Source organism: Rana temporaria, chromosome 1 (genome assembly GCF_905171775.1).
Source record: "Rana temporaria chromosome 1, aRanTem1.1, whole genome shotgun sequence".
NCBI classification, from domain to species: Eukaryota; Metazoa; Chordata; class Amphibia; order Anura; family Ranidae; genus Rana; species Rana temporaria.
In genome coordinates this window covers 387,532,273-387,548,865 of record NC_053489.1, presented here as the reverse complement: position 1 = coordinate 387,548,865, position 16,593 = coordinate 387,532,273, and the positions used below count along the sequence as shown (strand labels likewise).

General features: G+C 43.0%; 1 protein-coding gene across 2 annotated transcripts in view; it reads left to right on the top strand.

Annotated features, from left to right (window-relative positions):
- Positions 1-3,435: 3,435 nt before the first annotated feature.
- The window catches only part of LOC120911933 (PML-RARA-regulated adapter molecule 1-like), a 125,779-nt gene continuing 112,621 nt past the window's right edge, over positions 3,436-16,593 (top strand). For both annotated transcript variants that reach the window (XM_040322565.1, XM_040322564.1), the window contains exons 1-3: positions 3,436-3,626; positions 3,727-3,760; positions 5,248-5,279. In XM_040322565.1, the coding sequence (XP_040178499.1) occupies positions 3,494-3,626; positions 3,727-3,760; positions 5,248-5,279 (199 nt within the window). In that variant the 5' untranslated portion in view covers positions 3,436-3,493. The remainder of the gene's footprint in view (positions 3,627-3,726; positions 3,761-5,247; positions 5,280-16,593) is intronic.

The window sequence follows — 16,593 nt, the reverse complement described above, 5'->3', positions numbered from 1 at the left end:
CATGTATAGGAGTAAACAAGGACCTGTCATGGCTCTATTCATGTATAGGAGTATAAAGAGGACCTGTCATGGCTCTATCCGTGTATATAGAAGTATAAAGAGGACCTGTCATGGCTCTATACGTGTATATAGAAGTATAAAGGGGACCTGTCATGGCTCTATACATGTATATAGGAGTATAAAAGGACCAGTGCGTGGCCGGCAGCCGCAATGTCAGCCAGCCACCCAAGATCGCTCCAAAGGAGAGCCAGAACGGGGATCTGTCAATGTAAACAGTAGACAGTAGACAGTAGACAATGTAGACAGATCCCCATTCTGACAGGGGAGGAGAGACAGATCTACTGTTCCTAGTGATTAGGAACAGAGATCTCTCTCCTCCTCCAGTCAGTCCCCCCCTAGTTAGAAACACCTCCCAGGGAACACATTTAACCCCTTCCCTGACAGTGACATTTACACAGTAATCAGTGCATTTTTATAGCACAGATCGCTGTATAGATGTCAATGGTCCCAAAAATGTGTGAAAAGTGTCCGATCTGTCCACCACAATTTCGCAGTCTTGCTAAAAATCACCACCATTACTAGTAAAAAAAAAAAATAATAAAAATGCTTGAAGTGCATTATTTCTATTATTACATTGTTATATAAAATAAAATAGTTCAACTCATCATAAAGCAGACTCAGTGGGAGCCCCGAGTGTGTCACTTGCCAACGTCACCTGCCTTCAGATGCGGATTGTCACTTGCCGCGTCACCTGTCACCAGATGCGGATTGTCACCTGCCACACATTGCGGATTGTTACTTGCTACGATGTCACACATCGCGGATTGTCACTTGCTACGAAGTCACACATTGCGGATTGTCACTTGCTACAATGTCACACATTGCGGATTGTCACTTGCCACAACGTCACACATTGCGGATTGTCACTTGCCACACGTTGCAGATTGTCACTTGCCACAATGTCACCTGCCACACGTAGCGGATTGCCACTTATCACGACGCCACCTGTCACACGTAGCGGATTGTCACTTGCCACAACGCCACCTGTCACACATTGCCGATTGTCGCTTGCCACAACGTCACCTGCCACACGTTGCAGATTGTCACTTGACACGTCACCTGCCACATTTAGCGGATTGTCACTTGCCACACGTTGCAGATTTTCACTTGCCACGTCACCTGCCACACATAGCGGATTGTCACTTGCCGCAATGTCACTTGCCACTCGTTGCAGATTGTTACTTGCCACGTCACCTGCCACACATAGTGGATTGTCACTTGCCACAACGCCACCTGCCACACATTGCAGAGTGTCACTTGCCACGTCACCTGCCACACATAGCAGATTGTCACTTGCCACAAAGCCACCTGCCACACGTTGCAGATTGTCACTTGCCACACATAGCGGATTGTCACTTGCCACAACGCCACCTGCCACACATTGCGGATTGTCACTTGCCATGACGTCACATGCCACACGTAGCGGATTGCCACTTGCTGTATCACAGAGACAGAGTAAAGGCAGGCAGCAGAGAGATCCTTTAATCTCTCTGCTGACTGCACAGTGTGGGCGGAACTGCAGTGATGCAGGGCGGGCAGTGAGAGATTATGTCATCTCTCTGCACCCCCCAACCCGCTGATTGGCCAGAAAGTCCATTTACATGCCAACTGTCCCGCCCGCTGAATGTTCCCCTGTTCTAAATTTTCGGAAGTCCGAAAATTCGGAAATAAAAAATTTGTGAAAACGAAAATTCGAATTTTTCAATTTCGTATTTCCGAATTTTTCAATTTCCGAATTTTTCGAATTTTCGAATTTTTTTATTTTGAATTTCCGAATTTTCGTTAAAAAACTAATTAGAAACTAAACAAATTGCACATGTCTAGTTTGGATGCATTCAAAGTTTTCTATTTAAATCCTTTCAGATCCTCACACAACCCAGCTATGACTAAGCATCTATTCATGATGTGAAACATGTTAGCTTTTTGTCCCCTATGTCCACTTTTTACCATTGATTGCAGTGTTGCATGATTTTTTGGATGTTATACAGCTTTGGATTTTATCCTTTGTTTATTTTGTTTCAATAAATCGCCTATCAGAGTGCGGCAGTCCAGGAACATTTCTTTTTTTTCCACGGATCAGCGCAGAGTCTGCACCTGTCAGTACTACAGGGCGGGAGCACAGCATAGGTCGCAGGGCTTGGAGCGGTACTCTTTTCCATGGTACAATAGTACCATCGGGTCCCATGGTAGAGCCGGACCAGGGTGCCTCTTGCTTGCAGCCTCTAGGGGCCTTTCAAAAAGGTGTGTATATGTAATGACAGATCATGTGGCACTTAGATTGCACACAGGTGGACATCATTTCACAAATTCTGTGACTTCTGAAGGTAATTGGTTGCACCAGAACTTTTTATGGGCTTCAAAACAAAGAGGGTGAATACATACTCACATGCCAATTATCAGTTTTTTATTTCTGAAAAATAGTTTTATGTATATATCTTTCTAATTTTACTTCACCAACTTAGACTATTGTGTTCTGATCCATCACATATAATTCAGATAAAAAAAACATTGAACTAAAGGCTGTAATGTAACAAAATATGTAAAAAGCCGGGGGGGGGGGGGGTTAATACTTTTACAAGGCACTATAATGGGATTATTATCTTAAAGTGGAGTACCAACTATTTAAAAATCAGCAGCTACAAAAAGTGAAGCTGCTGACTTTTAATAATCGGACACTCATCTGTCCCACGGTCCAGCGATGCGACAAACGAAGCCCCGCTCCTCTCCCCCTCCTCTCTGTGGCGCCGACATTGCAACTGTGGGCACTCGGCTGTGGCTTCACAGCTGGGCACGCACTGCGCATGCGCTGCACACTGTGAATGGCACTCATCTGGGACCTGTGACATGTCCCAGAAGATTGCAGGGAGGGAGCGGGAGAGGTGAACTTCCGGCGCTGAAGAGCCTCGGGAGGAAGTGGGAGCTGGGTGCCTCTAAAAAAAGGGTATCCGTCCCGTCCCCCCCATCATAAAATGACATGCTAAATGTGGAAAGTTTTTGAATTCAGAAAAGTCCCAGGGATTACTGCTGAAATGATCTGGTAAGGGGATTTTAGGTTTAATGGTCAAAGCACAGCAAGAGCAGGATGTGATTGGGAAGTTTAAACCAGGGTGCTTGATACATGCAAGTCAACTCAAAGTGTTCATAATTTTGTCATGATGAATAATCCATCCTCATAAAGCTGTTGCCTGGCAATGAGGATACCCTTCACTGTTGTCCAGTGAGAGCGGAGGGGGCAATGTCAGAACAGGCCCTGCTGCTCATCAACCGACACCTATGTTGGTGGTGAGAGAGAGGCTGAGCAGTGATAGCTAGAACATTTATTCTGAACCTGAACCATTCTTGGCCAGTCATATGATAACCAGTCATGTAAATACATATATCTGTATTTTCCTCTATTTCACAGTTCCATGGGGAAATAAAGGTACTAACACGAATGATGGTTGATCCTAATGCCAAAGTTCAAAAACCTGGACATAAGGATCTAACATATACAAGAGGAGAAATATTGGATGTGATTCAGCTTACCGATGCTAATAAAATACTTTGCCGAAGCTGTGAAGGAAAATGTAAGTTAACATCGTTTATACTGAGCACATCTGAAGATTGTAAGAATGTGTACATTTATTTGAAAAATGTTTTACTAAGCCAATATATTGTTTCTTATAGTTGGATACGTACCAAGAAAAGCTCTTCTAAATTTGTACGTATTTTTGTGTTCTTTAACTGAAACATGCTAATAATAAAAATATGTATTTTATAAATGCTTATACTACATGTTAAAAATTTTTGATTGTAAAGAATCCTGAACAATGTGAATTTATATTATGCCACAAACATGGGACAAATACATTATAATAGGGCACCACCATAATACAGATTAACCGATACAATGGATATAAAAAGTCTACACACCCCTGTTAAAATGTCAGGTTTCTGTGATGTAAAAAAATGAGACAAAGATAAATCATTTCAGAACTTTTTCCACCTTTAATGTGACCTATAAACTGTACAACAATTGAAAAACAAACTGAAATCTTTTGTGGGGCGGGAGTAAAAATAAAAAAATAAAATAAAATGGTTGCATAAGTGTGCACACCCTCTTATAACTGGGGATGTAGCTGTGTTCAGAATTAAGCAATCACATTCATACTCATGTTAAATAGGAGTCAGTACACAACTGCCATCATTTAAAGTGCCTCTGATTAACCCCAAATAAAGTTCAGCTGTTCTAGTAGGTCTTTCCTAACATATTCTTAGTTGCATCCTACAGCAAAAGCCATCGGCTGCAGAGAGCTTCCAAAGCATCAGAGGGATCTAATTGTTAAAAGGTATTAGTCAGGAGATGGGTACAAAAGAATTTAGATATACTATGGAACACAGTGAAGACAGTTATCATCAAGTGGCGAAAATATAGCACAACAGTGACATTATCAAGAACTGGACGTCCCTCCAAAATTGGTGAAAAGACAAGAAAACCGGTCAGGGAGGCTGCCAAGGGGCCTACAGCAATATTAAAGCAGCTTCAGGAATATCTGGCAAGTACTGGCTGTGTGGTACATGTGACAACAATCTCTTCTATTGTTCGGTTCTATTCTATTCATCATATGTCTGGGCTATGGTGTAGAGTGGCAAGACGAAAGCATTTTCTTACAAAGAAAAGCAAAAGATGCACATCACCAAAATAAAACCATACCCACAGTGAAGCATGGTGGTGGCAGCATCATGCTTTGGGCTGTTTTTCTTTAGCTGTAACAGGGGCCTTAGTCAAGGTAGATGGAATTATGTACAGTTCAAAATAGTAGTCAATAATGGCATAAAACCTTCGGGCTTTTGCTAGAAAGCTGAACATGAAGAGGAACTTCATCTTTCAGCATGACACAGACCCAAAGCATACATCTAAATCAACAAAGGAATGGCTTCACCAGAAAAAAGATTCAAGTTTTGGAATGGCCCAGCCATGTGCCATGCTTGTACAGTTTATAGGTCACATTAAAGGTGGAAAAAGTTCTGAAATTATTTTGTCTTTGTCTCATTTTTTTTACATCACAGAAACCTGACATTTTAACAGGGGTGTGTAGACTTTTTATTTCCACTATTTTTGAAAATACTAAAATTCCAATGATCAATGCTATTTTTAAATGTTTTCCTATGTTTGAAATATAACATATTTTGCTTTTTATTTATCAGAGAGAAAAATCTCTACAGTAATGTAAGCTTCGGTAAGTTTTCTATGAACAAGGTAACTTCATAATGTGTGAAATGCAATGGCAACTATTCTGTTTAGTGAGTCCCAAAACTCTAAACCAAAAAACTACCTTTTTCTTTATAAATTATTAATCGGTAGCAATATCTTGACAATACATTCAGTGTATTACCCCTGTGATTTTGTCTGTGTCACGGTCTGGAGTCAAATAACAGAGGCCAGTAGCTTTAGCTGCAGAGCAGGTATTCACACAGGTCACCCTGGCTGATGAAACAGGTTCACCTGAGGTGCGGGGGTCTAAGCACTAACCCGTATTCACCAGAGCTCCTGATGATGGAGATGGGCTTTGCTGCATGTTAGTGCCAGGTCGTGGTCCTCAAGATAGCCCCACCAGGAGGTGAGCAAGCCGGGGTCCGGTAGCAGATATAACAGGTAGGGATCAAGCAGAAGCATAGTCGGGGAACGAGCCAAAAGTCGGTAACAAATAGTTGCAGGTTGGGATTCAGCAGAAGCGTAGTCAGGGAATGAGCCAAATGTCGTAGGGAATGGTAGCAAAGATACGGTCGGCAGCGAGAGAGATAGGAGCAAGATATTGGCTGGTGAAGGCACAATATTCTGGCAACCAGGAAGTACAGAGACATGGCTTAAATCAGGAAGTTCATGGGAGGAGCAAAGGGTTCAAGGTTCAGGGAAAACAAGATTCAAGAAAAGTTCATTCAAGGAATTGTCTAAGGAACTATTCAAGGAACTGTCCAAGGAGCTGTCCAGCAATCCAGGTGGCTCAGCAAGCAGAGTCACCGCCAGACACACCAGAGGTCCCAAGTTCTAACAGTCTGTTTGTATACTGTTTTATATAAAATGGTTAGCTAGAACTGAAAAAGCAAGAGTGGTAAACCAGATACCCAAATATAATATAGTGATATAATAAGCTATAGTTCCTGCATCTTTGAACTGGTCTGTCAGAGGGCTAGAGATTATTCCAGTACATACATGTAGAAGAGATGGATTTCTCAGAAGGACACATAAGCCATAGGTTAGAGCAAGAAAGCAGGGCCACAAGAGGTGCAAAGCAAGGTTTATAGATATTGGGATGGACTTTTTGTTTTAGCTGTTGTTTTCCTTGCACCCATCCAACCAGTATACCACTTATAAAAGCCACCAACCCATGATGCATATAGTTTATTAGATGTGTTGTGAGTGGGAAGGTTTACTTTAATCCATTGTCTTTCATGGTGATCTGTACTTCCCTACTGGTGCTTAAAAATGTTTCTAGTAGGTCCAGTGGTTGTTAAAGAGAAAATTCTCACCTCCTCTTAAAAAACAACCAATGCAAAGTAAGAGTATTTAGGAAAGCAAGTACACTTACCCATATCAAGCTTCTCTATTTATCATATATTGGCACATTCCCACTCGATCGGTTTTACCTGTGTCCCTGCTAATGTGCCACTATTTGAAAAATAACATAGTAAGTCAGACTTTTTTTTCCCTCCTCTGCAGGCCTAACAATGACATTTGCACCTCATGTCAAGTGTTTTGTCATAGTAAGCATGCATGAGATGTCATGGTCAAAATATAGTGGGGGAGGTTCTTCAACAGATCAATGTAAAGTCATACAGTGCAAGTCTGATGTCATGTGCTCCCTTTTACACATGTGCAGTAGAATATACTCCTCTTAAAAAAGGGCTTTTATGCCACAAGATCTCAGTTTATAAATTAGATCTCCCTGGAAGGTACTGGTGATGTAGATTTTCCATGGGGCATCTGTAAGTCCCTGACTATGTCACCAGTGCCTCAAAAGAACCAGGAAGTGGGAATACATAAACGTAAGTAAAGCAAAAATCGAATTTTTAAAGAAATTATAGATTTCACATCAAAATGCAGAGCTGCATGCTGATGTAAAACTAAAGTATAAAAGTCCACTGTAATCAGAGGGTTAAAACCCACAGTACAGTTCCAGCTAACTTCAAAGGATATACTTGATCATTGCCTTGATGTGACACAGGGTCATGCCAGTCCTGGCAGTCCATTTCAATAGGATTCCGGTTTAGCATTCAAACGTCTTTAAAGTTTGCAGAACCTCTACCATACTGAACTTAGGCAATTTACCATGAATTCTGACTGTGTTTCTTCCAAATGTTGCTGTTACTTTGATGTCCTCTATTAAAAATGTTACTAAACCCATAACGGGGAAATCAGTCTTTAAATGCAGTAAAGCATGCTTGTTATACTCACTGTAAAATCTAAGGGGTTAATCCTCCACATTTTGTAAAACTGGCTATTTGATCCCATCTTCTCTGATCCTCCTCTTCCTCTACAATCCATCTCCTGACAGTACAGAGCCTTGGGGGCACTCTGCACATGCTCAGTTTGGTGTGTATTGCTAGAGAGTTTTTTTTTCTTGAGAGGGTGCATGTGATCAGCACAGGGTCAATCAGCACTGTCCAGACACAGGGTTAGGAATCCAGCCTCAGAGGACTGTCAGAGGAGATTGAAAACGAATTTCACCATAAACTGACCGTGACCAGGTGTTCCACGGAAGATTTTTGACAGATCAGTGAAAATAATTTTCAGAAGAGTTGTTCAAGAGCCAAGGACCACTTGCTCAGAATGACCTGGAATTAGCAGGTACAATTGTTTCAAATAAAACAGTAAGTAATGTACTCAACCACCATGGCCTGTATGCACGCTCAGCACACAAGGCTACATTGCTGAAAAAAAAGCATGTTGAAACTCGTTTAGGCTGGATTCACATTTATGCATTTTTAGTGCTTTTTGGATTTTGCAAAAATCCAAAAGCCATAGGAAACCATGTTAAATGGACTGTAGTGCAAATCTGCAAAATGCAAAAAGCACTAAAAATGCATAGGTGTGAATCCAGCCTTAAAGCTTGCTGCACAACATTTAGACAAGCCTGTGAAATACTGGGAGAATATATATATATATATATATATATATATATATATATATATATATATATATATATATATATATATATATATATATATATATATATATATATACGGTATATATAATTTTTCCAATGCTCTGCATAAAGTCCATTTCAACAGATTTGTCAAAAAACCTTAAGGCCTCATACAGACGAGAGGAAATCCTCTGGCGGATTTGGATCTGATGGCTGTACACACCATCAGATCGAAATCCCCGCGGAATACATCCGCGGTGACGTCGCCGCGACGATGACGCGGCGACGTGCGCGACCCTGGAAGGTAAATACTTCCACGCATGCGTCGAATCATTACGACGCATGCGAGGGATGGGAGCGGACGGACTGATCCGGTGAGGCTGTACAGACGACCGGATCAGTCCGCTGGACTGGATTCCAGCGCATAGATTTCTTAGCATGCTAAGAAATTTTTATCCGCTGGGAATCCGTCGGCTGGATTTTTATCCGCTGGGAAATGTCCGCTCGGACGTACACACGACCGGATCTATCTGCTGGAACTGATCCGCGGATCAATCCCAGCGGATAGATCCGGTCGTGTGTACGGGGCCTAAGGCTGCATTCAAACCTGAGCGTTTTGTCGCCTGAAGCATGAAGCTCCAAAACGCTAGAGGGGAAAAAATACATTATTCTCAATGGAGATGGTTTACATCTCCACTCCAAAACGCCTGACGCCGAACGCCTGAAGCTCAAACAAGTTCTGGACCCTTTTTTGACGCTCGAATTGAGCGTATTTGGGCGTTTTTCTGTTTTTAACATTGGTGACCCTAGACCTGTCCAAAATCGCGGTAAAAAACGCTGCGACATATCGCGGCAAATCACGGTAAAAAAACGCCACAAATATCGCGGCAAAACGCCGTAAAAAACACTGCAAAATCGCTGCAAAACGCTACGCTCAGGTGTGAATGCAGACTTATGCAAATTGGATGCGGAGCGCACTGCAGAAGGCTCCTGTGCGTGTTTGTTTTAGTTTCAGGTCCGAATTTAGGCAGACCAGACCCCCTGCTGTGAGCCACTCCGGAAGTAGTGTGAACCCAGCCTGACTTTCCTTTCAAAATCATAATTTTCTATGCGACACTATAATACAAAATACTCCCACAAATGCGGGCCATTGATTCCAACCAAGATATGTTAATTTGCACACACAAAAAGGTATTTTTAAGACCATGTTGCAAAAATAAATACACCGCAATGAAAGTCTTAGGAGCAAAGCTAAATTTTAGACAACAAAATGCTAATTAATAAGAATCCAGCTAGAGGTGAGTCTAATTATTAATTAAATAGGTGTCCAGCAGACAGTTGATTATAAAAGGGCATTATTTAAAAAAGAAAACCCCTTTCCATTTCATGCTGTCAGCAATGACACCACATGGAAGAGAAATGTCCAGCGGTCAGCATATGAGGAGCGTTCTATCTCAGCTCCTGACTATACATCCTTCACTAACCATCTGGATAGGGGGATGCCTTTGTCCACATCCTGGGATAGTTAAAATCGGTAAAGACATGCCGCAGATGCACGAGGAGAAGCCAGCCCAAGCTGCACAGGGGAGGCAAGATGGCGGCCGCAGCATGCTTTCTGATGCAGCTCTCAGCAACCCCTTGCAGAGTCCTGGCAGGAGGGGGGAGAGCACTGGACTTGTCAGAGCCATTAGAGGAAGGGGTGGATGCATCCTCATCTCAGGTAACAGAACCCATGCTGTCTCAAATAATGGATGCTATAAAAACTTGCCAGTCTTCCCTTACTAATCACATAGAGACCCTGGAGGATGTTCATATGTTGTGGCACCACATAAATAATACTGAGCAGTGCATCAGCTCTGTTGAGGATAATTTGTTCCCTATTCCTGCCACTATCATAGATATTCAAGAGGAACAAAAATTCCAGGCAGACAAGTTAGGAGACCTAGAAGACCGGCTTCGGCAGACTAATTTAAGTTTCCTGGGGTTCCCAGAAGGCTCCGAAGGCAGGCGACCTGAGGTAAACATCCCTGGGAGCAGGCACCTTCTCTCCACTGTTCACCCTTGAGTGGGCCCATAGGGTCCCCTTTCAAACTCTCCTTTCAAGGGACCAACCAAGACCTCTCCTTGCATACATTCTTAATTTCCCTGATCGTAATGCAGCCCTATGGAAAGCTTGAGATCTAGCGGATCTTACCTACAATACAATACAATGTGATCACCATCTTTCCAGATTTTTCTGCTGCAACACAGAAACTCAGAGTGGCATTCCAGAGTGTGAAAAAACAATTGAGGGAGAGACATCTTCCATATAGCATGTTGTACCCGGCTAGGTTGTGGGTGGTGCATAAAGGCCAGATTTTTCTGATCAGTGACTGGATTTGTTGGGCTGTTCCTGAGGGAATATGTGATATGATATGCTTTTCCTTCACCCTGTATTGTGAGTGCCGTTGATGTTGGATTCCTCATTCATTACTAAATATCCCCAGATTCTGAGGCTAGACCTCTTTGCAATTCTTTTTACAATGCGGATTGGGCTGCTGTTATTGCTTTGTTGGGCCCTGAGGCCTACACTGTACTTAAGTGACTATTTTCTCCTTTGTTAACTGATCCTTCAGTGGGAGGATGTTAATCATTATCCCCCAGTGTTTGGTTTCTACATTGAGGGATAAAGCTCATGAAAGTTGGGTTTACAAGCTGGGTGGGTGGAGCAGTGTATTGTATTGCTTTGGGATGTTGTTTACTGTACTGTTCATTTTTGTTATTTTTATGCTGCTGATGTCTGTTATTATAAGTCCACACAGGCTTGGAGGGATCACAGCCTCTGTAGCAATGGTGGGCCTAGGTGCCTCTATTGGTATGATGTCTTACTGGATATGGGAATTATGCTTATGAGATGACCATAACAACTCTAATAGTCCTTTCTTGGAATGTAAGGGGCCCTAACTCCAAGATTAAACATTCCCTAGTATTTAAAAGTTCAGAAACATAAACCTCATTTACTCTTTCTTGAATAGACGCACCTAACTGGTTCCAAGATCATGGCCCTTAAAGAGGTAGTAAACCCCAACGGTTTGCTCTGTGCAAACCCTGCAAATGAAAAGCATAATGGGCTAGTATGCATCGCATCCAAAATGCAGCGCTTCAGTGAAAATTATAAATAAATATGTGACAGTCCATGTGAAACTCAATATGGAGTAAAACGTAAAAAGTGAAACCTCCACCAAACTTCAAAGCACACCACACCCACGTGCTATCAATCTGCTTACTAGAAAGATATGAAAACAGGTATTGTAATCATATGATGCAAGAGGTCAATGGTAGATGCAGCACTCCAAACTTGATAGGTGGGTCAATCCAAAATCATCATCACCAGAAAGACATCAGGACTCACACAAACAGATGGATATATTGTGCGATCACCAGCAGGATGTTATCCAATATGCCTCTTATCCGTTTGGTTTCCCTTCTCTGCACTTTCTCCAGCTCCCTGATATCCTTTTTGAGAACTGGAGCCCAAAACTGAACTGCATATTCCAGATGAGGTCTTACTAATGATTTGTACAGGGACAAAATTATATCTCTCTCTCTCTGGAGTCCATACCTCTCTTAATACAAGGAAGGACTTTGCTTGCTTTAGAAACCGCAGCTTGGCATTGCATGCCATTATTGAGCTTATGATCTACCAAAACCCCCAGATCCTTCTCCACTACAGATCCCCCCAGTTGTACTCCACCTAGCATGTATGATGCATGCATATTCTTAGCCCCCAAGTGCATAACTTTACATTTATCAACATTAAACCTCATCTGCCACTTAGTCTCCCTGCTTCAATTTTTTTTTGTCGTTTTTCACAAGACATAAAACGACGTTTTCCCCCACACATGGTCATTTTAATTGACGTTTTTCAAAACGTCGTTTTTTTTCATCACATAAAGTGATGGTGTGTACGCGGCATAAGTCCAGGAGAGCAGCCCTCATCCTTGGAAAATTTGCTCTCTTGAAATTAAGTGTTTTTATCTTTCCTGTATGCATTTCTTGCTTAGGTTTTTATATTTTTGCCCTTTAACTGTCCCAGCAGTGCCATTACTGCCATTACAGTCAATTTCTGGGTAGTTAAAATCCCCCATTATTATCACCGTCCCAGCCCTTGCAGCCCTTTCCATCTGTGCAAGGAGCTGAGTCTCCATCTCCTCGTTAACATTGGGTGGTCTATAACAAACTCCAATGATTAACTTTGAATTACGCACATCTGTATGCAGTTACACCCATAATGCTTCAGCCTCATTACACACTCCATCAACTAGGTCCTCTTTCACACTTGCTTTGAGGTCACTTCTCACATAGAGACAGACCCCACCACCTTTCCTTTTTACCATGTCTTTCCGAAGGAGAGCATAGCCAGGAATATTAATAGCCCAGTCATGTGAGGATTGAAGCCAAGTTTCAGCAATACTGATTACATCATAGCTCTCCTCATGCACCAGAGCTTCCAACTCACCTATTTTGCTTGGCAGACTTCTGGCATTGGTGAACAAACACTTAAATGTATTATTACATTTTTCTCTGGTGTTTTTCATATCATTTTTAGCAGTACAAATGGCACTATAGTTTCCAATGGCTGTTTGCAACATGGGAAGTTTCTTGTCACCTGCCAGAACCCTCCCCCATCTATCCCCATTCCACTTTCTATTAATGTCTGACTCCTAACTGACCTGTGTGCCCGATGTAATTCTAGTTCACCCTCCCCGCTCAAGCCTAGTTTAAATACTCATAAACCCCTCCCCCAGCACAGCAGAGCCACTTCCATTCAAGTTGCAAACCGTCTTTAGCATATAGGTTGCACCCCAATGAAAAGTCAGCCCAGTGCTCTAGAACCCCAAATTCCTCCTTCCTACACCAGGTCTTTAGCCATGCATTAAGCTCTCTAATCTCCCCCTGCCTTTCCTGTGTTGCGCATGGCAGAGAATATCACCTTGGAGGTCCTTCCCTTCATCTTGCAGCCCAGTTCTTTAAATTGATTCCTAAGGAGCCTACACCTTCCATGTGTAGCGCTCACCTCCGAAGGAACCGCTGATTAATTTGGGACCGGCTTTCTAAGTTACCTTCTTGACTTGGTCTAGGGGTGACTTCTGTGAGTGTAAATAAAGAGCAAGTGTCCAGACACCAATTCAGTTTTTCAATGCTTTATTCCAAGGCCCAACCTGGCCAACATCAACATGACACACGATAGAGAAGGTTGATGAGCGTAGAGGAACTTTTAGTATCAGGCCTTGGATATTAGGAGAAAAAGAGAGCAAGCCTGCTCTCAACAATGGTGTAGCTCAATTCGTCGCCACCCCAATCAGGGTGGGTAAAGTGCCCCCGGACAGGCCGTTTTCTCAGGCCTGGCAGCCAGAGCGTCACCTGCAGATCACTAAGAGGAAACAGACCTCTGCCACAGGCCTGACTCAGGGCCTCTGCCACAGGCTGGACAATTTGGGATTTGTAAGAACAGTTTGAGCAAATCCTCCCAGTTAGTTCAATTAAAGTCACCCACTGACAGCTTGAGCATACCTGTCATACGGTGTGGTGATTGGATCCCCGATGGTTCGTCTAGGCCTCCTGGACAACCTCTGGTTCTAGGTTCTCCCGAGCCAATCCCCCATCGTACGGCTCCCGGCTTAGGATCCTCTCAGCAGAAGGTAGGGACCCAGCAAGCTGGGGCCCCTCTCAATAGTAGGATGAGGCTCAGCTTGGTGCACAACCTCAGCATGGCAGGACGCGGTGGTGGGGCCCATGGATGCGCTTACCCTGAAGGTGGGCAAACCCACGAAAGCATGATCCAATTTGTTATAGCAGAGGAAAAAATATCTTACTGATCCCCGAGAGGCAATTGGATTTTCCCTGGATCAATTTTACCTATAAATGTCAGTACCCAGTTATATTATGTACATTTAGGAAAGAATCCAGGGCTTTTTTAAAGCAATCCACTGAGCTTGCCAGAACCACCGCTGGAGGGAGTCTGTTCCACAATTTTACAGCTCTTACTGTGAAGAAACGTTTCCGTATTTGGAGATTAAATCTTTTTTTCTTCTAGACATAAAGAATGCCCCCTTGTCCTCTGGGATGACCGTAAAGTGAATAACTCAACACTAAGTTCACTACTTATGTAATTGTACATGTTGGTCAATTCTCCTCTTCTCAATAGGGAATAAATTCAGTTCCTCTAATCTTTCCTCATAGCTTATCAGTTGGGTTGACCTTCTCTGCACTTTCTCCAGTTCTCCGATATCCTCTTTTTGAGAACTGGTGCCCAAAACTTAACTGCATGTTCCAGATGAGGTCTTCCTAGTGATTTGTACAGGGACAAAATTATATCTCCCTCTCTGGAGTCCATACCTCTATTAATACAAGAAATTACTTGCTTTGGAAACCGAAGCTTGGCATTGCATGCCATTATTGAGCTTATGATCTACCAAAACCCCCAGATCCTTCTCCACCATTGATTTCCCCAATTGTACTTCCCCTAGTATGATGCATGCATATTGTTAGCCTCCAAGTACATAACTTTACATTAAACCTCATTTGCCACTTAGTTGCCCAATTATGTTGGATTGTAAATTGGAGACATCCTGTAAGGACGTTATATAGAAAAAAGAGGGAATTTGGGACTTTGAATGAGGTTCAAGACAAGGTGGGGGTATGTAAAAGGAAACACATGTTTATTAACATGAGATATGATGTGATACAATGTCTGGATCATGGGGTTGTACACAAAAATACATGCATATCATGGACACTAGAGACACCTATTCATATCGACTTGGAAACTCATGGCAATATGGCAAATACATATAAAGCATGGACATCAAGGGTACAAAATAATATCAACTTAAATACATGACATCATGAAAATTGAATGGGCAGCTCCCAAAAATACATATGTATACACACATAGGTCCTTAAAGCGGCGCAGTGCAATATAATGGTATAGGGTAGAAAGTTATTAACCAAGATTGCTTTTAACCAGTGGATGGATCAGTATACTGATATGGGAGTGTATTGGCATCCTCCATTTCCCAACGAGTTTCGTGTTTTTACACTCATCAGGGGCAGATGCTCCCAACAATCTAAAAATATTAAAATATACTGGGCCGGATTCTGATACATCGGCGCATATTTCTGCCAGCGTAGCGCATCTCATATGCGCTACGCCAACGTAACACAGAGAGGCAAGCAGAGTAATCACAAAGCACTTGCTCCCAACGTTGTGCCAGCGTAACGTAAATTCTTCGGTGTAAGTCGGCCTAATTCAAAGTAGGTGGAAGTGGACGTGATCCATTTAAATGAACCGTGACCCCATGCAAATGATGGGCCGAGCGAACGGCGCATGCACCGTCCCGTGGATGCTTCCCAATGCGCATGCTCAGAATCACGTCGGAACGAACCCCTAAGATACGTCGAATCGCTGCCTACGACGTGAACGTAACCTACACCCAGCCCTATTCACGTACTACTATGTAAACAACGTGAAACACGACGACTGTTCCCTGGTCCATACCTTAACATGACTTACACCTGCTTTATGAGTCGTAACTTTACGCCGGACGTACGACTTATGTAAACCGCGTATATTAATGCGCCGGGCGCAAGTACGTTCGTGAATCGGTGAATCTCACTCATTTGCATATTCGAATCGTAAATCAATGGGAGCGCCCCTTGCGGCCAGCGTAAATATGCGCCCACGATACGACGGCGTAGGAAACTTACGTCGGTCGGATGAAGCCTATTTACAGGCGTATCTTGCTTTCAAAGTCAGGCGCATAGATACGACGGCGCACATTGACACTTATGCGGCGTATCTCGAGATACGCCAGCATAAGTGCTACGAGAATCCGGGCCATTTAGTCTAGAATGACACTGAGCATAACAGGAAAAGGCATATGTGCCAGTCCTTGAAAACTTACATGCATAAAGTAGATGGTGGGGACAGGTGGGGTATTGGACCAGGGCCAACAAAAGGGTGTCAGTCCTAGAAGCTGAGGTAATGGAGCCACGTGCAAACTGGGGCGCAAGCATAGAGCTTCTCAAGGAGGTAGATAGCCAATCTTGATTCAGTACCAAAAAGATGGTCGGATGCTGGGAAATGCCATAAGATCTATATTTGACAAGTAAAGTGTAAGTGAGGTATTAAGGTCACACTAGACGGTGTCCAGTGGCATATTGGGTGATAACAAAATTACCTGGATGTTAAACAGCGAGAGACAGGGAGTCCCTGGGCAGTGTGGCGTGCTCCAATTGAGACAGGGGAAACTGTGTGCAGGCGGCATAATATACCCCCCCCCCAAACACAGCCGTACGTGGGTTCCTACCAATGTCTCGCTGGCTGATCACGTGCAAGGAGGGGCTCTGGCCGGGATGGTAACCA